At 33.3% G+C, this 27,440-nt stretch overlaps 1 protein-coding gene across 1 annotated transcript in view; it reads right to left on the bottom strand.

The window, feature by feature from the left end:
- LOC133331904 (cell adhesion molecule DSCAM) overlaps window positions 1-27,440 on the bottom strand; it is a 177,433-nt gene that overhangs the window by 6,720 nt on the left and 143,273 nt on the right. Inside the window, exons 5-7 of the mRNA XM_061540295.1 lie at window positions 19,212-21,401; window positions 18,677-19,078; window positions 5,528-5,893 (exon numbers count right to left, since the gene is read on the bottom strand). Coding sequence (XP_061396279.1) covers window positions 5,528-5,893; window positions 18,677-19,078; window positions 19,212-21,401 — 2,958 coding nt within the window. The remainder of the gene's footprint in view (window positions 1-5,527; window positions 5,894-18,676; window positions 19,079-19,211; window positions 21,402-27,440) is intronic.

The following is a 27,440-nucleotide window of genomic DNA, read 5'->3' as shown; positions in this document are numbered from 1 at the left end:
TTTCCAATTCTCCCCCAGAACAAAAATTCAAATAACTAATCGAAATGTAAACAATTTTATTGGATTTTCAAAAAGGATATTTTCAATGCCTGAATGGTATGACAATTTAAATCGGCTTAATATTGCAGTCAGTTACTGCAAACATTTGTAATCCTATCAAATTGCATTTTGTTTGCTGCAGACTGAAAATGCAAATGAAAAATTGACCAAGAATCTATCTAATCAAATTGTTAATTAAATTTTGAAATTCATCATTTAAAAAATTGAACACATTTTTGTTTCAATCAAAAAAAAAAAAAAAAAAGTTTTTCAATGAAAAATAAAAACTGCTGGGATGGACAATGTATTTCACAAGTACAAGTCATATAAAACATTTTATAATCAGTACTTTTATAATTTGATTAAAATGAAAACAAAACAAAAAATAATAGAAATAATTAATTATAAAAACTAAAGGCCATCCTGGTAAAGAATAAAAATTCAAGGAATAAATACACAACAAAATCAATACTGGGTCGGTTATGACTATGGCGGCCTTAAATATTTCTTAATTTCCTAACCATCTTTCAAGGTTGATTATATGACATACTGCATCCATATCGAATTTAAATTGCAAAGAGGTTCAAATCCAAAACACATGGAATAAAGAAAAACTTTACAAAGACATTAGTAAAAATGTTGTCATAGCCAAAAAACAGATAACTCATGTACTACCAACCAAGAGAATATGAAAAACAACATCACATCATCACACACTGCGAATACATTTTTATGGACTAAAAGGATTTATCAGTATACATATGCAAAATTATCCACTTAAAAAAGATTTATGCAGTTTATCGTTATGCTATGTGTACTGTAAGCAAGAACTCAAAGCCAACATCTACTTGACCACCTCAAACCAATGAGAATATAGAAAGAAGAAGAAGACAAAAATATTGAAACATAAGTGTATTTTGTATGACTTTAAAGATGATTAATTTTGTTAGAAGAGACTATTTGGATATAATCTTTTTAAAAATGTTGCAAATATTATCTATGTAGGTATGTAGATGGCTACAACAAATGTAGGCTTTTTTGTTTCATAATTTGCATAAATTTGCTTTACAGAGCAGTCTATTTTTTGTTTATATGCCGAAATAACTCATATTTCTTCACCACTTTCACCTAATAATAATATCTTTGTTATAAAAATGTATATACAACCGATGAATGATTGCCACATATAGCAACAGGATTTTATATTATTCCCTTCCGTTTCCTGTAATGACTACTGTTTTATAACGATTATTTTTTATAATGAAAAAGAGGAAATTTCGACTCTAAAAAGTTTATTTATGACGTATTCATTTTTGTCAAAATGTACATCAACATTTCAATTCAAATGGAAAGTGACTGTAAAATCCAAAAAAGAACTGTATTTATGGCGTGTGATTGTAAAGAAAGAGTGTGAGTATATTTATAATGCCATTACAGTAGATTTACAGCTTTATAGAATCCTTTCTATGTGCTGCTGCCCTCCATTTGTTCTGGCCGAATATGTAATATGCATATTTTATAAAACCAACTCCCACGCATGCACAGACACACACACAAACTCTCAACCAACGACACGAAAGAAACCCATTATAACTTAACCCCTTTATGCCCATAAAGAAACATTAACGAATGTTCTTTAATAGCCTCTAGAATTGTTGCAACATTTTGAGTTCCACAAAAAAGAAAAAGAAATATATGCTAAAAAACAGCAACTTCATTGATATTTCAATAAGTGATGTATGGCAAGAGAAAGATACTGTGGAAGAGGGAAGAAATTTCCCAATACTAATCATTTGTTGCTTTTTCGAATATGGTATTTTAATACTTCCATTTTTTGTAATGTAGATTTACAATTGAAGAGGAATTTAAACATTTCCACATGATTTTAGATTTAAAGTTCCAAGTCTATGTTTTGCTCTTTAACCTGACCATGTTCATAGTATTGTTGTTTTTGTTGTTTTCAACATATGCCAATGCCATCACATAGAAATTATTAGCAATTCAATATTGTATAGCTTAAATCTCCTCCATACACTCACACATATATACATATGTATGTGTGCAATGGTGTTTGTTAAGAAGCTCTCCAAGAAAAATATGCAAAATATGTTTTTTTCCACACTCTGGGCTTCCACATTAAATGGGATTAAGTTGTGTTGTACACCAAACACACCATGCAAAGATTTACACATTGCGTTTTCTTGTTCTTTCCCTGATGCTTCTCTGCTTCTGTTTTTATATAACTTTTGGCAAAATTTATGCTTTGTTTGCATTTGTGTGTGGTAGAGTGAGTGCATGTTTAGCATGGGTATGATGTAGTCGTGTATAAATTTATGCATTTTTTGTTAGAGACTATATTCAAATAAAATAAGAAAAAAAAAAAATAAAGATTAATGATGATTTACAAGCCAAGGTGATTATAAACGTTAAATTGTGGTTGGTCGATGCTTAACTAGAAAATGAAAAATGTTTTGGCATCTGCAAAATGATGTTTCAGTTTTTTATTTAATTTTGTTTCCCATATTTCTAGAACTGAAAATTCGAGTATTAAAATTTCGCCCAAAGTGATTTCATGCACTTGCCATCATGCTTTGGAAAGATTTTCTTTTTTTCGTTTTAAATAAAAGTAAAAGTTCTGCTCATCATAGATTAGATAAGCTATGTGTCATATTTTAGGCCATAATCGATATGTCATTGCTAATGCAATATCGTTAAATAAATTAAAAATTTACATAAAAATGTAAACTCATCAGTTGTGAGAGAGAAAAAGGCAATTTAGAATGTTGTTATTTGATGATTGGCAAATTTGTTTGTCAAAGTCAAGGTTTATTTATACACAGGCACAGGTTCAACAACAAAAATTTCAACTTATATGGTGGCAGATCGATTGGTGACACAATTCTATACCTTTCAAAATTTGTTTATTTAAAATCGATTTTATAATTGACTCCAAAAATATCCCTTAGTATTGTAGACAAAATGTATGTAATTAGACGTTGAAATAACATTTAAATTCTATGATTATTTTTTATTATTAAATACATCCCAAAAATTTAATTTAATATACATATGTCTCTCACTCTTTTTTTCTTCCATTTCCCTTTCTCTTCAATCTGATTTATTTTATTCCGTTTACATGCTATAACCTTAATTTTGATTTATCATTCATATATCGCATTTATTTTTGGCAAGCCAAACCAACAACAACAACAGCGAAATTCGTAATCCATAAATCCCGCAAGCGAACAATCACCCAGCCAACTAACCAACCCAAATACTCAATACAAAGCTTCGGTACTCAGCGTATGCTTCTATGCAAACCTGTGGTTAGCGAAATTGTTGTGTGTGTGTTTGTTTTTTAGTTGTTGTGGTTGATATAAAATGATTGATTAAAATAAACTTTTTGACAATCTATGACAAATAGAATGTCGTTTGGCATTAACGATAAACCCAAGCCAAAGAAGAATATAGAACGGAAAGAAATAAATCGTAACCCCAAAGAATAAAACCAACAAACGAACGAACGACCACGCCAACAAACTATTCAAACAACTACAACAGCAGCTATATGCGAAATCGGAAATCAAAAGGAAAAAAAGAAAGAGTGATTAATTAAAACCCCAATAAAGATTCGTTTGGTCATACCGATTGAAGATGAATTACAAATTACTTGCAACAAAGAACTAAAACAGAAGTTTCACAAGGGCTTGCAAATAACAAAAAAAAAAGGATAAACCACAATCACGCATACACACCCACACTTACACCTAAACCCACTAGGCAAAGAATAACCCCAGAGAATTATTACAACCATGGAAACAAATACAACAATATTGGCAACAATAATCACTCAGTGGCTGTGTGTATGCGTTTTTTTCTCAAAATGTCAAGTGGTTTATAAGTGGTTGCTGGTTGGCGGGATTGAAGGTGGGTGATTCACAGCTGTGTGAGTGCGTCACTTTATGCGTTATTTGATAGAACATCGTATTGTGGTCGATCCCCCACGAGTGGGGGTGGAGAGGGACTGGTTGTCTAGGGGGCTAGGTAGGTGTCGGGCTAGCTGATGCTGTGTGGCTATGTACGTGTCTAAGCCACAAGGACAATCAGCAATTGTAATACAAGGATAATCAGGATAAACTCAATTGTTATCGGTGGTTGGTTGCTGTTGTAACTGACTTTGGTTTGATGTTATTAGGTTTGTTGTTGACAACAACAACAACAGCAACAACTATCGCATGACTGCCATTTTTGTGAACATTTACACTGCGAAGAGAAAAAAATCGACACAGACACAGAGAAACAATAGATAAAATAATATAAAGTAAAATCTTACATATATTCTATTTGTATTTACGAACACAGTATCCGGTCTTAAATGTAGAACATATATTCTAAGGAAAGGTGACTACTTGAGAACTAATTTCAAATCCTAAAATAGGGACCCCTAAATGCATAATAGAAAATCAAATCGAAAAATAAATTAAAACAAGTTGTTACAGTTACGGGTCGTTGGTTTTGTTTGCCGAATGTCAGTTGGATTTTGAAAATTCTATTTCAAATCTCGATTTTTTTGCTTTCTATTTGTCTTTAATTAGCTTCGATCGGAACACTTATTACAGATTTTTTCCTTATTGTCATCCATATACTAAAAATCAGTTGATGGCAATATAGAAGTTCAGAATTGTGGATATAGATACAAAAATTGGAATTTAATGGTATACAATATTTAAAATTGTTGGCCAATACCTCAAATCCATATCGAATGTTTTTCCCAAGACCTATGTTTTTGGTTTATTTCATCTCATAGTGATATCAAAGTAATAATAAACCTTTTTTCCAAAAATAGTTGTACTCAAAAAAATCTTTCGTGTTGATACTGTAACTTCACTGATGACGGTGGTTGCGGGATAGTCATAGTCCTTACAACTTTCTTGATTTCCTAATTCCAATATCAAAACATCTTTTAGCAGCATAATCAAAAAACAACGAAGATGGCCATTGGCGATTACCTTGGCTTATGTATATTACAAACAACAACAACAACAGCAATGCGCATTTCTTTTCACGTTTGTAAGTGTGTGTGTGTGTTTTACTTTAGACAATTGCCTAATAGGGCTTATTATATGATTGTCTTGTCCATTGCCAATTAGCCATGGACGATGTATCTTTAAATAAAAATACCATGGTTTCACATAATACCATCTAAAAGATATTAGACAATTTCGGACTGATGACTTTTGCCACATAGACCACCACCAGCAGATTTGGTGTCCTATTATGGCCGCTGGTAAAAACACCACCATGGAATATAAATGACAATTTAAATTATCGTTTAAGAACTTTGCTAACTAATCTCTCATTTACAAGTATTTTATTTTTCGATGCGACACAATATTCTTTAAGGAAAGTAAATTCCCCTTTCCACCCGCAATTTAATGAATGAATAAATACAATTGTTTTGTTGTGGTGATGATGATGGTGAACTTACCTAAATGTTGGTCAACACGCTTTTTGGGCTTTTGCACCGATGCATAGGGATCGCTACAGTAGTCTTGTCTCGATGGGTTCTGACTGTTACGTAAATTGTGATATTCATCGCCATGTTGGCTGGGCGTTGCTGTCAATTGTGGATATGGAGCGTAATCATCAACACCGCCATAGCCGCCATGCGTCAATGGATCATAGCCATAGGTGGGCTGCTGTTCGACATAGTTATTGTGCGACACTGGCATCATGTTTGGTTGATTGCCTGCGGCGCCGGACATTTTCACCTGCCACAATGAGTCCTGTGAATTCACGCTGCCACCATTATTGGAATTGGAGTAATTATTCTCGATGTAACCCATATTGACCCCTGCAAGTACAAAAAAGCAGAAAATAAAAATTAAATTGTTAATTGGTTTCTCTTACAAAATGAATAGAGAATTTTTTAATTGAATAATGGTTAAGTAATGATATGTGTTAATAAAGAAAAACTGGAAATCGAAGAATTCTGTACAATTTTTATTTCTTATAGAATTATATAAAATATGTTTAAACGTGTTACCAACTCTTCACAACATGTCAATGGCATTGTAAACACGTTTTATAACATACACACCCCCATCGGATTAAATAAAAGAAGAGTAACAACAAGAACAAGACAGAGGTACAAGAGGTGACACCTTGATATCCCTGAATTCCGCTGCGGCAATGTTTACGCATTTATCAGTAAAATAATTTATGGTGGCAACATGTTTATTACCACCAAGTGGCATAGAAGCAAATTATATGCCACGAAAAAAGCAAATAAATAAAACAGAAATTCCTTCGAGTTGCCACATGAAAGGAGGAATACAACATTCATAACACACCTGCTTGGCATAATAATAAACAACTACACTCGAGTGATCTACTAGCATGTCGTAGCACAATTATACCAGAATGTTGGAAAGAAGAAACTTTTTAATTAAATTACAATTCCATAAGTGCTGAGACAAGATGCAAATGTTTCTACGATGACAATAGTATGATAATGTGCTCTTTGTATGCCGGAAGCGGAAATACAAACAAAAAAGGACAAATAGAACGTTCACATGTTCGTACATACATACACATGGGCACTTTCAACTAATACATAGATGTTGGGTGTAATTATATTACAAATAATATTGAATTGCAAAGGTCAAGTTTGTTTGACTTTTGCCATCTTCGTTAAAGTAAATAGATCCACATCACGCACACACACACACACACATAAAGTATAGCACACACTGCAACACTGATGACATTTTATGATTCTATGGCATTCAACACAATTAAATCAGTATCTAAGTTTATTAATACTGATGCGTAGTGGATGTCGTCTGCTGCCATGTAAAGGAAATTATAGTTATTATGTACAAGCAGTGTTCCATTTATCTCAAGTTCATCAATTATTACAAACAATTAATTCTTGGAAAGATAACGTTCATTTGTGTGGTGAACGAAGGACCATGGCAACATGTGGGCCAATTATGAAAGATTTTTTTTTTTTAAATGAAATAAATAGAAATCTAAATATTAAAAAAATATTTTAAAGGAATATTAAATTGTAAGTATCAAGAAATGAAATAAATTTTTAAACAATTTGAAATCAATATTTAAAAATAACTCTTCAATTGACCACATTATTTAAATTTGATTTAAAATTGTATAAAATATTATTTTATATCTTAATTTTCTTTGTAATAAAAATATATTTTTTTTCCTCTGCTTTAATGGAGACAAAATCGATTTTATTTTTACAGTCGATTTTATTGGCCAATATAACTAATTTTGTTTATAAAATAAATATATACCACTTTTTTCTTTTAGTTTTTTTTTCGAAATTATTATTGAAAGAGTTTTTTTCAACTTTTCAAATATTTATTTGCTGATATGCATCTATATTTATTTTTAATAAAACTCAATATTTTCAAATGGTTTTTGATTTTCAAATGATAATGCACTTAATTTTTCACAACATAAAAAAGCCTTATCCTTGAAATCAACTAAAAGCTTCTTTCATTTTATGCTGTTCTCTGTTTTTATTTAAAAAACTAGTTTATATTTTTGTTGAAATTAATTAACAACTATATTATTCATTGCAGCCAACAAATTGCAGTATTTTATCTTTGTTTTCATTCTCTCAAATCGGAGCATAGCAATACACTAAAAAGTAAAGACTGAGGGAAAAAGACAAACTCTCAATATACTTAAATAGATTTATTACCCCAATTGTCCAAAGCCATTTGGCCATAAATTCATTTGACCACAATCAAAAAAATAAATATAAAAAGACTAAAAGCTCAAAACAAAAACTCAAACACTTTTTAGAACTTTATTGCATTCAACAAATGTGACAACAACACAACAACAATTCGACACCAAAGGAAGAAATCAAATGGAAAAAATCAAAGCAGCGGCAGCAGCAACAAAAGGCGGCAGTTGCAACAGGAATAAAAACAAACACTTATTCCTGTGGCCGAAGTATGGCAAGACAACACAAACGACCATTGGACAATAATGAATTGCCAATTTCGTATAGACTGCACTATGACTATGGCCATCACAGAAGAGTACTGACTTGGTTTTTTGGGTCTCTCTCTCATCTTTGCCTGCACTTACTTTCATTGCTGTTGACTGGGGCGTATGACAAGCACACAAATAAACAGAGAACACCAACAAAAATACTCCGTCGACAAAGATTAAATTTGGAGATTAAAAAAAAAAGAAAACCAGGGACCAAACAATGGCTAACAAGAGATAGAATTGTAGTTTGGTGGATGTTATTTGTATTGCTACAAAACAAAATAAAAAACATATCAGAAGAAACAACAGCAACAAACATTTGTAGAACAACTAAAAACCCAAAAACAAAAAACTTACACCAAACAACATTTATAGTGCCGCCATATTGTAGACGGAAGTTAGTATCAAACGGAAGTAACCATCATACACATTCAACCACCCACTCACACGCACACATTCCCACTGCTCAATGGCAAATTTACCGAGAAGGACATCAGTGACAACATTAAATTGCAGTGTTTTGCAGTGAGTGCCTTTGGCTGTTGGAGGTCGATGGTGATGACGATGACTATGGAGATGGTGGCAAATTGGCGATATCGTTGCTTGTTGCCACCATTGTTATTTCTGGAGCTTCTTGCAATTGGCTACAAGGGCTAGGAAAGAAACTTCACTTTACAGTCAAAGAAATGAAGTGCTAAACAAAAACAGGAAATAAAAAGAAAACTTATCATTGAACAATACAGGTTGTACCCATCCGCCAAAGGCTAACAAAAGGATCACCACATCCACTTTGATGTTGGTTGTCTTGCGAAAATTTAGGATCTTTTGTTGCAAAAATGAAAAGTTAAATAAATAGTGTAACAACTACTAAAACGGAAATCACACAAATACCTACAATGAAAAATAAATAAAGTTTTGGTGTCTTGATGCTGCCTACAATGCACAGCTTGACAATTAAACAACAACAACAGCTTGCTGGTCTCTTAGAACAAAAACTGAAGTTTTCAAAAAGAAATGAACACAACAAATAGGAAAAGTTTTTTCGTATTCTGATGGTTACAAGCGACAACGTCTTTCCAACTACATTAAATTAAATATTCAATATTGTCAGTATTGGTTCAATTAAAAATGTATAGACAATTTTGCTAATTAAATAGCAGTTATAACTTTTCTCTCTTTGTAAACTGAGTTCGCAGTTGGTGGTTAACAAATAATTGACAACGTATACAGATACAAATAAAATTTTGGTAGCATACATATGTATTTCTCGTATGAAATAATTTTAAAGTGGAAAATATTGTGGTAAAAAATAATTTAAAAAAAAGTGGCTAAGACGGTAATAAACCGCTTTCTACGATCTTATATTAAAAGCGGTTTAATTTTATGAACATTTTATTATTTCAATCTACTTTTTGTCTGACTTCTGGTGTCACATTGATTTTTAAAATAGTTCCTGCAGAGAAATTCAAAAAATAATAATTTGAAAATTGTAAGAATGTGTGTCGAGATTTCAAAGTAAAGTTTTTGTCTGGCACATATCATTCCTTAATATATGCGAAAATTGTCTATCTAATGCCACATCACATTTATAGCATAAATTTCATTTCAAATTTCAACAAACGAAGAAAACTATTTATAATTACAAGAAAATCAAAACTCTAACAACAAATACTACCTATTACAAAATGAAAAAGACTATCTCTGTAAATATTTGTTGTCATTTAGATTCTAGAAATATGCAGTCAAGTGGAAAATGCCTCTGCTTGCTGTTAACAATCTGGTGATATATAAACGAATAAACTTTTGTTAGAAACCATTTTAATCAACAACAATAAACAATATGGCTTAAAAGTGATGGTCTAAATTGCAAGCAACAGCAACAACATCAAGCCATTTGTATGTGCGTGTTTGTGTGTATTAAAAACTGCAAACAACATCAGGAAAATAGTGACACTGTAAACATAAACGTTGTCGTCTTCGTCGTAAAATAGAAACAAAAGAATGAAAAAAGAACAAGAATAGCAGATTACAATTTTTAGAAAGTGCATAACAATCACTTATGGTGGCACTAAAACACGTACGTACGTACATAAACCAACAAATTCACATACATACGCACTCAAACGCACACACACACGCACATTTATTTTTATGTGCGAAGAAATCTGGAAAGCCATCATTCTAGGACTTTTCACAGTCATGGCATCACCTGAAGATGTATGTAGTAACGGTCGGTAGTGGTAGTAGTAATACAGTGGGCTGCATCAAGCAAACACAAACATGCAAGCCCAGCATTTTTTTCATAGCCAAACATCAAAGTTTCATGTTGTTGTTGCAATCTTTATTTTAATGCTTATTCTCAAGAAAGTTGTAACTATAAAAAAAGTTTTTCAACGAAATGAGTATTCTAGAGAAAATCACAAAATGGATGTGGTGTCCCCTATATAAAAAGGGTGATTTATTTTTAAAAGTAAATCTAAATGAAAATAACATGATATGAGATTTGTACACAAAGTGTGGTGAATTTACAATTTTGTGTAATACGATAAACTTAAAAATTCTGATTGGAAAATCGAAAGGCAAACACAAGGAAACAAAAAGTCGTTCTATGTGCAATTTTTTCAAATAAATCGGGTTCCGGTTTCTCCGGATTCCAGTATTTTCAAGAAATAAAACAAATTTTTTTAGCATTTGTAGCTACAATTAATGTGAGCTTAAAATTCTGAAAATAATTTTTAATATTTGTTTAGTAAATGTTCTGGCATCCAGTATCTCGAAATCAACAAAACATTTTTGTGAGGAAAATCGACTTTCGATGGAGAACGGATTCAAATGGAAAGTCGAGTTTAAAAACGATAGCATGGAATTCAATGTTACGAGATTTGGATTTTTTAGTACAACTCTTTTTAACTTTTATATGAAGAAAACAAAAAAATAATTCTTAAGGAAATTGTTATCATTCAAAGAATAACACCCTTTTTCGATTTTGGTATTCCATGGAAATTACGCCGGTTCTTTAGCATGACACTCAATGTGATGGGATTGGATTGTATAAACCACAACTCAAATAGAAAATAAAAGTGATGAGGGTGGATATCAACAAACGCAACATCTATGTTGATGTTTATCTAAGACAAAAGGGTTTACTGGGTTATTTCAAAAGGGTATTATTTATACACTGAAAAAATAAGGTGTAACTGCACATTTATGGATCTTCTTAAATGCGGTCACTTCGATTGGAAATATGTTAGGACAGTGATTTTTTTCTTCGAGCAAATGGTGTTTTTACTGAATGCAATAACAATTACTGAAGTGTAAATAATGTTAATTTTTACAGTGTTAAAAAGTCCCGTATTAATATTCAACTTTTATAAAGACAACATGAATTGAAAACACTGTAAAAACAAAAAGAACACACACGCGCGCACACAAACACCAACAACTAGTCATGTTCTCTAATTAAAAGTGCATTGGAACAACAAAGAGGTATGAAGTTTCTTCATTCGCAAGATTGAACAAAGGGTAGGGCTATGTTTTCAACAGAGTGGTAGGGAGGCAGGGAAGATTCAAAAAATACTACGCTATCTGGTAGCTATGTTAAGAAAAGTAACTTGCGGCAACCTTCAGAGTTATTTTTCTTGTTGTAATAGCAGTCAACTACTCGTACTACTTCTTCTGTAGCTACTTTTTGGGCATCCTTAAAGCTACAGCATCGATAGTAGTTGTTGCACAGTTAACTACTGCAATTGACTTAAATACTTTTTTTGTTGCAAATTAAAAGCTTAAGTGACAATTTACTATGAAGTTATTTTCTTGGATTAAACTTTTTCTTCTTCTTAGCTAAATTAAGGAAAACGCAGGGTTGCGATAGAAGCAACGTTAAGGGGTTTTTGTTGTTGGCAAAAATTAAGCTTAAAACGTTTAAGGACTGCAAGTTGTGTGTGTTCGAAGGTGATATGACAATTTGAAGCCAAAAACGAAAGTTGAAAATTTTCATTGGATTTAGATTAAATATTTCATTTAACACGTGTTTTAAAATTTTTATTTGATCTTTTAAGTAATACAAAATAAACACAGATAAATGAGATGTATACAATTGCAATTAAAAACTGCTATTGAATTTAACATTTCATTTGACATCTGCAACTGAAATGATTTATTTAATTATACAATTGTTAACAAAATTGTTATAAATTAAATTGAAATGTCGTTTGCAAATTTAATTAACAAATTCTGAATAACTACAGTTATCAAATTTAAGAACACATACATTCAGCTACTTGAAAATCCTGCGTCACACAATCACCACATTGTCTTCGGGGATAAGTGATGACCCACGTTTATACAAATCTCAAACAAATATTCCTAATTGACATTTAATTATTTTTGTAAAATCTCTTAAAATAGAATTTTAGAATTTGTCATTGCCATTGTTGTTGTTGTTGTAGCATTGTTGCTTCCCCATATAATCTCTTCAAATCTAACAATAAAAATTTGCAACAATTAATTAAAATCTCTTGACTCTATTCTTCCAATGGACAGACGACAACATTTGTGCAGTATTCTGACAAAATCTTCGGATTATTAAACCGCAAATATTTCTATTAAGTTTTCATGCAACATTACAAATACAATTGCAAAAGAGTTCTTCTTGCCCTTGCGATTACAAATGAATTTGGTGAATTTCATTTGAACAAAAATTCATTTAACAAATTATTTAATACTCATTAACACTTATTGTTTTGAACGAAACAACTGTACTACACAATGTTAATGAAGCATTTCAAGTATTTTGGTTAAAAGGGTTATTCGATAGGGATAGGAATATAAAAAGAAAATTTATTATGTTTTCCTACGGGGCCAGAGAAGCATAATATTCGTTTTAACGTAATAAAATAAATCTCTAGATAAGTCAAAACTCAAATCAAATTTAACACTAAAAAATCAGAAATATGTAAGTTGTTGTCATTTTTTAGTTAAAAAATATTGATTTTTTTTATTAAATAGGCATATCCAAAATATAAATAAAATCAATAAACTAATGCATACTTTAAGGGGCATTTTGAAAATGATTTATTTTTTTATAGGGAATAGGGAGATTCCTGGTGGTTTTTATGTATATTGGATAGTGGTATGTTATAAGTATGGCCAAGTTCTGAAAAACCGACTCATATTTACGAAGACTACAAAGACTATAAGTAAAAGTCCCGTCCCATTTAGGCACTGACTTTAAACTGAAATGACCAAAATTTGACATTTCCAAAGGGCAGAATACATTAAAGCATATACGAGTATTAGTGATTTTAAAACACTTCGTCGAAATAGAACAGTCCATATATATGTATTTTGAAGGTGCTGGCCGTATTATCCATCCGTTTTTTTTAATTTTTGGAAACTTCCTCGCCGTTTATTTATTTATTTATTTATTTTTTTGAATAAATAGATGTTTTTTCTATGACCCACTAATTTCCCTCTCCATCAATAACCCTTTACCATTCCGAAAGTGAAAAACAAAAGAAAACCTCAAAATGTCTGTGAGAATATTGTTTTGTTCAACAATGCCAGGATAAGTGGTTGGCAATTGTTATTGTTTGGACCACAATTTCATTTAAAAACTAATTCAGCAACTATGAATGAATGAAGCAAAACCAACTTAACTTTTGTGAATGAAGAAAATGGAAATTGAGAGAGGAAGAAAGAAAAAAAAAACTGAAATAACAACAAAAACAAAAACCAGCACATGTATTTGTATGCAAAATGCTGGTTGCTTTGTAATTTGGCATTGCATATGTTTAGGCTTAATGGGCTAAATGGAAATTTTATACAAGCATATTAGTAGGTAGCGCTTATAATTGCTGTGCAAGTAATGGCCCACACAAATAGAAACAAACGTTGTGGAGTTATTAAGAAAAGAAAAAAAAAAGAATTTTAAGAACAATTTTTCGAATAAAAAGAGGAACTTAACTATTTTAAATGAAGTTATAAGCATGAGATGTCATGTGGAGGGTGGGTGAGATGTCATGTGGAGGACAGTTTTTCGAAAAGTCATTATAAAGAAGAAATATTTTTGGCTAACTTTTTGTTTGTTGATATCTTTGGGCAAAACATAAAAATACAGACCAAAAAATCACACTTTAATGTCTGTTGGTAGTATACTTTACTCCTCCCTAGGGATTAATTCAGTCACACACATAGCTTAATAACCTTCACTCCACAACATTATACATATGTATATCGAGCTGGCAAAGAGAACAGGAAATGTTTCAAATTGTTTTACAAAATATCTTCATACAGAGTTACATAATAATTTCTTTTAAAACATACTTTAAGGATTACTTTTCATACTAAATATGTTTGTAAAATTTAAAGTCAACTCAGACAAATGTAAGTTTAGAAAACAGAATTTCGAAAAAAAAACAGAACAGAACAAAACAACAATGAATCTTAAAACGTTTAAACTCATTCTACTCATATCCTGGCAGAAATGAGTTATACAAAGCACTCGGGCCAAATGGCAGACAAAGATACAAAGGCAAGCACAATTTGCGTCTCGGCTCAACTCAACTTTGTTATGAGTCACACAGACCCTAAGGCAATCTCTTTGGTTTACTGGTGCCATTTTACAGCAACAGCAGCAGCAGCGGTAGCGGCAGGGATAGTAGTAAATATGTTACTGCTGTAACATCTTTCTGTTTCTTTGGCATTCTGTTGCTTTTTTTTTTTTTTTTGGTTCATACATTTTTTTCTTTTAATTTTGTCATGGCTTTTCCACGCAAAGCGGCAACATCTGTTGAAAGGAGCAAACATTAAATAAACAACTTTTCACTATGCCCTTGTGTGCGTTCTATCTTTGTGTGAATGTGTGTGTGTGCGTGGGAGAGTGTTGGCCAAGCCACATCATGCCACACCAACAAAAACTAGGAATCCTCCCACCAACCACTTGAAGGAATCTCATCTCCAATGATGATGAGAAAATAAAATGTAAAAGGATACAATTTGAAAGGAATTTTGTTAGAGAAACAAGTTTCTTTTGAGCAAAACTGCATCATATTTAACATAAATTTCATTTGCAAAATAGTTTGTGTTAGCCACAAAGTAAATACTTTATATTTACCCAGCAACACTGTTGTTGTCCTTTTACTAAGTAAACGGTAGATTAGAGATGTAGCAAAAAGTGTATTCGAATATAGTGGTCAGTTACCAGTAGATATAAAAAGAAGAATTTATATTTTTAATATTATTAAATTTTATTATCGATATTCGTATAATTTATGGATATTCGTATGAAAAGAAGTTTAGAGTTTCAGAACGAAAAAATTTTTAAATTATATTTGAAACTCTATATTGAAAAATAGTCTTGAAATTCTTGAGACATCTGTTGCATGTATTTGAAAGCCAATACCACATAAAACGACATAACTACAAAGTTGTATTTTTTCATATTTTTCTCAACAAATTCTATAATTTTTTGTACCGTTATAATTTCTTTTTTTTTTCAAAAATCTTAATTATCGTTTAATATTTATGTTTCAAAATGTAGAACCGATTATTTTTTTATTCGTATAAGGCTACCGATAAATTTACTATTATCCATATTAGTGCATTTCTTCTTATGTTTTATTCTACTGCATGATGTTTATTTTGACATAGTTGCAGTCTACTTATTAGCTTGCCATTCTTCCCTATTTTGGGTCTGCTGCTGAAAAAAATTCTCTTTACGCGGCTGTTTGTGGCCAGCTTAAGTACAAGGTACAAATACTAAAGCAATATGATAGCAGCAATGCTGTAATATAACGGGACAATTAGCAGATCAAATAGAAAAATTATTAATATTTTCAAAGGTTACTTTGTAGGGTCACACGAGTTGGGGGTCTTTAATGTTATATTGAATTTCTCACACGTTTCACCTTCACTGAACTTTGTACCGATTCTACTTTTCATTCTCTTCTTCTAGCATTTTCCAAATGGCATTTAGTACACAAAACTATTTGTTTTTATTTTCTGTTTTCTTTTTTAATGTCAAATCATTCGCTCAAAAAGCATAGCTATTGTTTGAATGTTTTGTTCTTGTTTAGTTGTTGTAAAATAGTTGGCCATTTTCTAACCATAAGCTGCTCCAGTATTTGCCACTAATACCTTAAAGCGTTTGCACTGCATTTAGCAAATGTTCTAGTTGTTGTTGGTATTATTTTTGTTGTTGCTGTTGTTCTATTTTGTTCCCTATTTACTTGTACAAATTTTGTTTTCAGTTGGGGTTCCATTTAGTCGGAGCCCTATTTGCAATTATTGTCGTTGTTGTTCTTGTTATTTTTGTGGTCTTTGTTAATATCATCGCTACAACAATTACAATTGTTGGCGCTGCTTTTTGTTAATTGGCTTAATGCAACTGTAGTTTTGAGTTCAATGCTTTACAATTTATTTTATTTTCTGTTGTTGTTAAATACTCATTCTTTGCTAACAAATGATCTGAACTGGGGGTTTTGTTTCATTTGTAGTAAACAAATTGACGGAAAATGAAAGCAAAATTAAAAAATGAATGCAATTTTTATACATTGTAAAAAAACAGATGAAAAATTCCTTTTGCGAAATTTTGATTAAAAATTATAATACTTCAATATTCATATGTTAGCATTCTAAATTTATTATATATATATATATATATATATATTAAATTTAATTTCATATATACGCACTTATTATTATTATTTTCGGAAAAAATACTGTATACGATTAAATCATTTCAAAGGAAATTTATTCAACCAAAAATTTTTTTACACACCCTTTCCCCGAAGTAGAATCTACTTTCACGAAAAAGTTTTTATCGTATGTGTATTGAAAATACCAATTTTTCGTAAATAATTATATTCTTTCAAGGCAACAACAGCAGTAAAAGAACAAAAACAAAAAAAGAAGAAATAGGAAAAAAATTGAAATTTGTATATTGGCTATGAGTCAGCAGCAGCGTCTTATGAAGAAATCACGCACGCCCCCTAGAGGGCAATACAAAATTAATTTGTTCTTTATAACCATGTCTACGATTGCAATTCCCATTTTATATTTTCTCTTCTTTTCAGTTTCTTCGCTTTTCTCCCATTAGTATGATGAAAGATGGTCAAGCAATTCTCAAAGAATTCCAACAGAGTGCAATACCCAAGGATACGAAACAAATGACAGGCTAAAATGGAACAGCCAAGTCTATTCATATACAAAGTAATAATAAAACAAAACAAAATAAGAACAGCAACAACAACAACAACACTAAGAAACTGTAACAAATATTGAATGCCAGTAGGAAAAAAATACATACCCGTATATGGGAACAAGGAATGAAAAAAATGGTGATACAGACACACTTCGGTGCCAAGTATGTTGTTTGTTACTCAGTGTTGCTGTTGTTGTTAGGGACTTTGCACAATGGCCACAAACACTTTTGCACACATAGAAGCATCCGACTAACCGACAGACCAGCCAAACAACAACAACAGAACAGCCATAAACAATGGCAACAATTAATAATGAATCGTTTCTCTGGTGAAACATTGTAAATGCGTAAAACCACAAAATCTACCCAATCATTTACTCAACATATATAAACCTACACACACACACAATCACATGCCCATGGCCACAAACACTGAAAACAGCAACAAAACATTGGATGCAGTGTTTGACAGGACATGTGGTTTCGTGGCTTGGGGAATGGCCAACAGCAGTGTAAGGAGTGTGGGAGTGGGTGGGAGTGTTTAACCACACTTGCACACAAGGACAAGGAATATTATTATTATCGACCAGGTGGGGAGTTCAAACAACAACAACAGCAGCAGGAATTGGAAGTAGTATTTGCTTGTGCCTGTGTGTGTGTGTGTGTGTGCGAGCGACTGAATGGCTAAGAAGTATCTGGTGTGGAGCTGGTAAACAATGAACGATTAATGTTTATTTCATTTTTCCTACACCTTAATCCGATACAACAGCTTGCGGTGTGAAAGCAGCCACAGGTAACAAAACTGCTGTTTCAACAAATTCCCAACCAGATTCGTCCCTATATTGTACGCTCCCTTGTCCCTCTTCTTAAGCACCCAAATAGCTATCAAGAGATTTGGCTCGAAAAAGCCCGGAAGCACATACTAACAAAATCATTAATTTGGCTTAAAAAAGTACTTCGCTGCAAAGGATTGATAAATAGCTAACGTAAACTTGTCCATGTCGAAACGAAAAGGAGAACTTTCGAAAATACTTATCCCACTGAAAAGTTTCGAAAACAATTTCAAGTACAACAGCCATGGCATATTTTCTTCATCCACAAAACCCAATACAAATTGGCCTTTCTGCTCAATATCAAAACTAATTGCATTTCACTTTACTGGAATGCCAAGAGAACGAACTCATCATTGCATGCAATTTTTCTTCGACCACAATTGCCCATCGCTGGGAACAATTTTCGTAATCGCTCACTTTCATCCATAAAAGAGCAACGCTTTAATTTCCATCGAACCGCAATAATAAATGGTAACAAATTTGTTCTTTCTACCAGTTTGGTAGTGTGTGTGCCCGTATATGTGTGTGAGTACGCGAGTATTCTCTATCGTCTATGTGTGAAGGTACTTACATTCATTGCCAGGTATCGTATGGCCAGGTATTCCAATACCACCGCCCACAACACCACTGCCCGGATGATAACTATAACCATTTTGTGTGGCATATAAGGCACTCTTCTGCTCCTCCATACTGAGCGCCAGGTCCATGGAATGTTCCAGGGCCTTGTTGTCCAGCCCACTTGCCGGATAGTAGGGTGGCGGTGCCTGGCTCTGTTGGGCAGCCACAATTGATGGCCGCACCGAATCCATTTCATAATCTTTGGCCGCGGCACTCTTTTTCGATTGATTGCGCTTGCAACGGCAGAACATGAGCAACAGACCGACGAACAGTGCGAAAACGATACACGAAACAATTATGGCAATTAAGGTTGGTGTGGCCAAAGCGGATGCTTCCGCAATATAGGACCGGCCAACTGCAAAGACAAAATAAAGACAAGGCAAAATGTTTAATTTTAATTAAATTCCATTTCAAGACAGAGGCACAAATGGTTTTGCATCCTCTGTCTCCCTCCGACCATCCCCTCACCTAAGGGAGTTTGTACTTACTTTCAGCATCGGTATAATCACCACAGTGCTCGTGATTGGAACGCAAACACAGCTTGACACGGACGGTGGGCTGGTGATCATCTTCCAGGGCCAATGTATTCATGCTCATGTCCTCATCCTCGTCGCCGTTTATTGAGTGACCCAAGGCACGACCAGCATTGCTGCGGCGAGGAGCAACCAAGCGATCAAGAACTGTCTCTTTGAAGGTGGGTCCGTTGCCAGACAATTGTAGATTCACTTGATCAATAACCTCCCAAGCGGCCATGGGTGTGTCACTGTTCTTCATTGTCTCAACCACGGCGATGAGTGACAGGCAAGTGGCTCCCACATTAATACCCAAAGTACGGGAATTGGGATCATAGGTGACATGTAGAGGCGGGGGAATTTTGCTTACTTTGGTGGTGGTCAGAATTTCATTGGAGTACTGGGAGTTACCCTTGGTGTTGAGAGCATTCACTTTGAAGGCATAACTTTGATGTTGGTCCAGAGGTGTAACTTTGCATGGATTGTCGCGATGACAGTCAAATTCCATCCATTCCGTGTTACTAGTCGCCAATGTGGCACAGTCTGGAATTAGTTGTTCCTCCCTGGGCATGGGTACCCGACGATAGCTCACAAAGAATTTTGTATTGCTAATGCCACCATCAAAACCTGGATCCCACGACAGAGTGACATAGTTGGAGCCGACATCGATGGCACGGGTGTTGGTGGGTTTTTCGGGTGCACCCTTCTGTTGCAGGCGTATGGGTGCGCGAATAGTGTTCAGCGAGTTGACAACACGGCAGGTATATTCACCATAGTCGGCATGTGTCAGAGAATTAATGCGCAGGACGGATGTATAGATGTCATTGTTATCGGTAGATGTATTGATTTCATAGTGGCCATCCGAAGACATGGTCAACGGGGAAGGATTGTTACCAAATTGCCATTGGAATTCTGGTTTGGGATAGGCCTGTACTTTACACACCACTTCGGCTGTTTCACGAATGTCGTAGGCCACTTTGTTGTACTGATGCAACACAATCGGTTCATGTTCGATGCGCAACTGCATGCTTGAGTTGGCAGAATTCACTTCATTTTCATAGAGACATGTGTAGAGACCTCTGTCGCCGGGCACCAACTGGTTGCCATTGGGACGGGCCTTGCCACGGAATTTCAACATACTTTGGACCGTAACCATGCCATTGGGACCTTGATCGGGATTAGTTTTCACTTCATACAGATTGAGTTCGGGCAATATTTCAACACCATCCTTAAGCCAACGAACGGTAGGAGCAGGCTTGCCTTTGGCACTGCAGGTAACGGCATAGTCGGTATCGGCAACACGACGAGTCATGTGCTGTTGTAATTTGGCCAAAAATTGTGGTGGTTGATGGATTTCCAAAACAATTGTGGCCATTGTGCCCATACCCAATTCATTGATGGCGTGACAGTGGTATTTGCCCTCGTTGCCCAAGTGTGCCTTCGGTATGGAGTATTGGGGCCCCTGTGCCAAGATATTCTGAGCGGTCGTGAATTCTCCATCCATGTCACGGTACCAACGATACTGGGGTACTGGCCAACCTGGAGGATTGGCGGAACATGTCAATGTCACACCATTGCCGACATGTACAATTGGTTTGTTGGGTGTAATGTACGCCTGACCAGGTCGATGACGTACCAATAAGGCCACTGTGGAATTTCCAACACGTTCAGATCGTTCTTGGCCATACGATTGGATTATATTCACTGCTCGGCAGATGTAATTGCCAGCGTTTTCAGCTCGTACCGAAGACAAGGTCAACACTTCACCCGAATAACGGAATTCTGGGGCTCCCTCCTTCAACCATTCGACTGTAATGGGGGCAGGATTGGATGTAACATTACAACGAATATTGACCGTATCGCCTTCTTCGGCCTCTTTTGTTTTGGTTTCAATCACTACCGTTGGTGGATACAGAATATCCAAAATCAATTCCTGTTCTCCCGTCTTGCCCAAATTGTTATCGGCCGAACATGTGTATTTGCCGGCATCCTGAATGCTGACACGATGTATGGTGTGGTTATGGCTCGAACCAATGAATCGTCCATTGCGTGTCCAGCGTACATTAGGTACCTTGGGCTTAGCATCGACATTACATTCTAAATTGGCAATACGATCACGTTCGACACGCAGCGGATTCTCGGGACCAACTTCAACGCGTGGATAATCTGTAAAGAAAACAAGAATGCAGAACAAATGTAAATATACGATATGTAAAGAAAAAATAAATAGACAACAACAAGAAATTCAGAAATTCAAATTCAGTTTAAGTTTCACTAATGGTAATCGAAAGGAGGGTGGGGCGGAGGTGGCTGGAATGTGATGACAATCAGAATGTAAAAAAGAAAAAAAAGAAAATCATCAGTAAAATTCAAACTACCTCCGGAAACCGATGAGGGCAGGACGGATTACCATGGTGATGAGCACGACTAATACCATTAATTGAATCTATTGGTTGTCTGGGTGGGTGGTCCACCTATCCAAAATGAGAAAAAAATCAACTGAATTGGCAAATAATGATTTAGTCGCCCGAAATGCAAAGGAAAGAAACGAATTATTAATAACCGTCCTATTGTTGTGTTGTTGTTTTTTCTTTCCATTCGCCCGTCAGCAGTTAGTTATTTGGTGATGCTGCCAAGGCTATCATTGGATAACATCGTGAGAGGGTGATACTTATTAAAATTCAAGCACGCACATCCTTTTTGTGTCTTCTTTGATTTCTCCGCTTGCCCGCCCCCAACCACTCTGCCTAGTCTAAGGTTAATTAGCAGCAGTATTTCATTGCATGATATAACACTAAAAATCTGAACAAATCAGAGCTCATTATTACGAGATAATAAAATGGAAACATTCACTGAGGCATTCCGGCAATCATAAATTCATCATTAATCCAAGGCACAGATAAACACCATTAACGTCCTAAGGGCGATCAGAGTGGAGGCATAGACGACTCCCAAAACAAAATTCCCATACAAGGCTGATGATTAACGGCGCCCAGGATTTGTTGCTGTTTTTTGTCTTTTGCATTAAAATGAAATAAAACAAACACCTACTATTATGACGGTGATATCACAGGATATTTCTTTCATTAAACAACGGGCATTTGCTCTGTTGCCTGTAATTAAAACACTTTTGTTGCACACACACACACACACAAACACAATGATGGCTCTACTGGTGATATTCCATTTTAGTTTAATAAGTTTTTGGAACAATAGTAGCAGCAGCACCACCGGACAGAGCCAGTGAGGTGGTTCTGGACCTATTGCAGAAATTGCAGAGCTCAGCAATGGCGGCAGTTGTATTCCATTTAGAACAGCCACACCACGCGATGCCAAGTGTCCACAATTCTACAATTAAAGTGCACCAGGTGTAGCCAGTGCACAAAACCACTCGCATTCCAATTAAATAGACTGGCACATTTTATTATGTTGCTGTGGAGTTTATATGTGTGTGTGTGTGTGTGTGTGAATTTTGTGGACAGTATCCGTTTGTGGACATAAAGGATGGGAAAGCAGCCAGGAAAGTGGTCAATAGAAAAATAGCGAATGAAGCACTTTTTTAATGGCACTAATAAAGTCACCAAAGACAAGACAACTGTTTACTTGGGATTTTATTTGCCTATGTGAGTGTGTTTGTGTGTACTATCGCGTGTGCAAACAAATTCAACAATGGCTTCTCTTGTCGATGACATTTCCAAGTCGGACGACAATATTGAAAAATTCATTAAGAGATAGTAAAGGTGGTTGGTTGGGTGGTCGGTTGGGTGGTCGGACCATCGGATTCAATTATGTACAAATCATAGAAAAGTTTCTTTGGAACAAAATTAGAAAATTGGAAATTTTATATAGAAAATTTTCCATCTTTGCTGATTATTATTCGAATTTCAGGTTATATCGAAAAAAAAATTAAAAAATATAAATACAAAATATTATGGAGTAGAACTGCTATTTTTTGTAAATAAAAAAATATGTAAAGACAATTCATTTTTTTAAATAATTCTTAATTGAGATTGGTTTTATTAAGGTATATACTAAATAATTAAAACAATTGGTTGCAAATTTTTTATAATCAAAAATATGAGTATTTTATTTTGAAAGTTGTTTAAATCAATTTTTTCTTATATTGAAATATTCGAAGGTTTGAGTTTGATTTGTTTCATAAATATTGTTAGGTGTTATTCATTTTGTTTGTTATAGAATTTATAATGTATTATATTTTCTTTCTAGAAAACAGAGATTTGTATCAGAACCTCAAATGGACTTAAACCACTTTCAAAATAAACGACGATATATTTTAATATCTTCCGATGGACTTAATGGTGGATATATTTTCGCAATCTGTTTAGGTATCATATCAAAATTATAATATGGAAAGATAAAAATATAATATGTATTTCTAGGATGAAACGTTTAAATTTAATATCCGTGTTCTTTTTTTAATAAATACAACATTTTTATAGTCTTAATTTTGACTTTCACACACTATATTTTCCATAAAAAAATTAAATACACAATTTGCTTGTTTTTATGGATTATTTTTTTAATATTAATTAGTTTTTGGTTTGAGGTGTGATGTATACTTTTAGGCTGAACGCATTAACATCTGAGAAGAAGAAACGACATTTGCTGGGATAACAAAACAATGTCATTAAATTCAATCCTTTTTATGCATTGCTCGACAATAAATTTTAATATCCAAAGTGTTTCCTACAATAAAACATGTTTGTGTCTTTTTTTTTAACAATTTTTCTTTTTTTTTGCCAGGACAAAAAACATCACAAAATAGTGTCTGGAATAAAAAATAGAGGACGACATCATCAAAATGAAGAGAAGACAACTATATAAGTGACGACAAGAAAAGAAAAAAACACACAAATGAAAATATAATAAAATAGTTAAGTATGTACATACTATATACATTTACAAACATGTCTATGAAATAAATATGTTTTTCTGAACTTGAAAAGTTTCTTGTCACACAAAAAAAAAACACAATTTGTAGAATATTCAAAATAGTTTCAACCATAAAAAAAACATAATATTAAACAAAAAACTTTAACATGGAAAAATACAAATTTGATATTCAGTCCTTATAGCCATGTTTGACTGTCACACAAAAAATGTTTCCTTATATTTAATTTTAATGTTCGTTTTAGTGATGTGAATAATAAAAATAATAATAAATATATGAATGCAAATACTAATAATATATTTGTCAAGGTACTGTAGTAACTCTCTTAAATAACTTATATCTCCAACCCTGACTATTACACTGATATGTCGGCCTATCACGTTGCGTGTTTACGAGTTATGATTCGTTCTCATATATTGTATATGTTTTTTTTTTCTTCTCCTCTACCTACCAGACACTACCACAACGATAACTAACTGTCTGAAGTCGTTAAATTGTCCGCACTTTTATTAACAATTTTATGATGTCTCTTTAACAAAAATTCGTATATTCGTAGTACAACAACAATAGCAGCAACAAAATGGGGGGACCAGGAATATTCTTTGACTATAAATAACACTTTTGTTAAGGAACAAGCATTTATGGGTGCTTCGTTATGCTCCGAATGTTCATGACAAATAAACATTAGCCCGTTGTAGTTATGAATATTAGAGGTAGATTTAACTGTTGTTGTTTTTTTTTTATTTTCGAACAAAAGCGGAAATATTTTGAGTTGTTATATTTTGATTTAGTTACGCGGTGAAATGTTGAGTCTGATTAGATTGGAAATCTAATTAGATGGCTATATATCATTTCACATAAATCAGTAAAAATTATTGGAGGACGAACAATGCAAAAATCAATTAATAATCGAAGTAAAAAAGGAATTAACAAAAGCAATATGGAACTCAATTTCAATTTGCTTAACAAAAGCTGTGAAAAGAAAAATGAACTTGATGATGTTATGCTCCAGCAGTTCATTCGACAACGTCTATCAACCGCTGCCATGGAAATTTATTTTTTCTGTTTTCTTTGTTAAATTGTTTGTTTATTTATTTATTTCACTGAGAAGGGAAAATCCCCGAAATGTTAATAGTTGTAAATTTGATTTCAGTAAATACAAGGTGTAAATATACGAATAATTTTCCAGTTTATTAAGAAGTAACACCCTTGGCCGAGTCCATCGAAAAAGTCGGTCAATGGAGAGTCAAACAAAAATGAAAAAAAAGTTCGCTGATTTGTACCGCATAAAATTATTTATTTTGTTTACAATGTTTGTTTTGTTGTTGTTACTGTTGCTTTGTTAACGATGGCCCAGATGTCAACATAAGCCATCGCATTGTTGGCCCAATTTCAATTCAGGGCCATGAGATGTAATTGAATTAGCAGCACAGCACAGACTTGCATTTACTTGAACTCTGTATTTGCGGTAGGGTGGTGATGGTAAGTCAATTTCGATTTCAGGTCGCTTCAGGTTTGCTGTGTTGAACAGAGCTGTGTTTGGGGTTGAACAATGTCCACCTCAGCAACATTTCACACATTTTGTGTTTATAAATATTTGAGCAATGTACTGAGGTTGTCGTCCACACACACACACAATGGGCATGGGCATTTGCGAATTGTAAGCTGACTGGTAGGCACATTATTCAGGGCCTAACAATGAACTCGCCATCAGCATGGATTCATCTCTCCACAAAAATAGGGATATTGTGTTTTTTCTGTTTGTTTCTTTCAATCAATTTTAAATTAAAGGCATTCACTTTGTTTGGCCTTTTGCATTTTCCATCAGAGCTACGAAAATTATTTTTTGTACACAAATAACACAATTTGTTGTATATTTTGTATTATTATTTTGTTTTTTACTTTTTTATATATTTTAGTTGTTGTGTTTTTTGTGGGTTACAAAGACCAATGCCGGCGATTTACGTTATGTAAGTTCCAGTAGGAGTGAAAACAAAATCTATTCAAAATTGATGAACATGACGTGATGAAAACTTAAAGGTGACCATCATATTGTTTTAACATCAAATATTTAAAAAGGGGAAAGTATTTTAATTGAAAGGAAATAAAATAATTATAGAATATATATAAAATAATAAATAACAAAATAAAATCAACGAAAAAAATATAATATCGCCCCCAGATGAAATTTTTATTTGTGTTAAAAAATATATTTTTTAGGGTCTCAGAAGTTTAGAAAATTTTTCGATTTTTCGTTATCCCAAAAAATAGTGTTCGAAATTCCAAAAAGTCAAGGTTACACATATATATTGTCAAGCTTGTAATGTCATGCATTTTATATTTTTTGATACGGTTTCATATATTGACAACATTTCATCATTGTTATTTTTTAAATTTATTATAAAACTGCCCACAACATGCAGCAGTGTAAAAGATTTACAATTTGTATTCGCAGTTTTCCATTTTTTATTTTTTGTATCTAAAATTCTGACAAACATATTTATAATGCCAGCCAGTCTTCGAATTTTTTTTTTTAATTTCAAATCCCAATGCCTGGTCACCCTAATCTATGGCAAATATATTGGATTGATGGCATGAATTTTCTATTTTACCAATACCAAGAGCGATGGACTGACTGACTGTGTTGTTCAAAAGATCTAACAATGTATGGTTGTATTGACATGGCAAAGTGGGGAGGAGGTCGGTCGGTACAGCAAGGCCAAATATAAACAGACAAAAACAAAATATTCAATTTATTTCTAATCTTGCCATAAAAGTTGTAGGATTAAAAATCCATTAAAAATCCTGGTGCGTATATAAACACAATAACGATATTGAGAATAGCAACCAACTGCAACTACAGAAGGTATAGAAATAATATTAAAAAAATAATAACAACAGAAAAAAATGTTGTAATACAAAATAATGTAAAAAACAATACAGTGGGGATAGAGTTTTTTTGTCGGTGGGAATGATTCAGTGAAGTTTGTTTAATATTAAATTGTTATTATTATTTTTTATGTTATTTTGTGTTTAGGATACAAAATGAAATAATTTAAAGACACCAAATATAATATCGGCAACTGGCTGGAATTAGAAATATTTAAAACATTTTGAGAATTAAGAATAAAAATAATACAAATAAATTTCATGCCATTACAATTCCTAGCATTTTGTATACAATACACCTTTCTTCGATTAAGGATTACAAATAGAATGCCAATAATCTGAGGATTTCTCACCGAAAGCAAAATATATTTTCTCCAAAATTTACACTTTGATTGTATGGGTAG

This window comes from Musca vetustissima, unplaced genomic scaffold, assembly GCF_032173495.1.
Source record: "Musca vetustissima isolate MV318-11 ecotype Yass unplaced genomic scaffold, APGP_CSIRO_Mvet_v1 utg10935, whole genome shotgun sequence".
Lineage (NCBI taxonomy): Eukaryota > Metazoa > Arthropoda > Insecta > Diptera > Muscidae > Musca > Musca vetustissima.
This window is presented reverse-complemented; position numbering and strand designations above follow the sequence as displayed.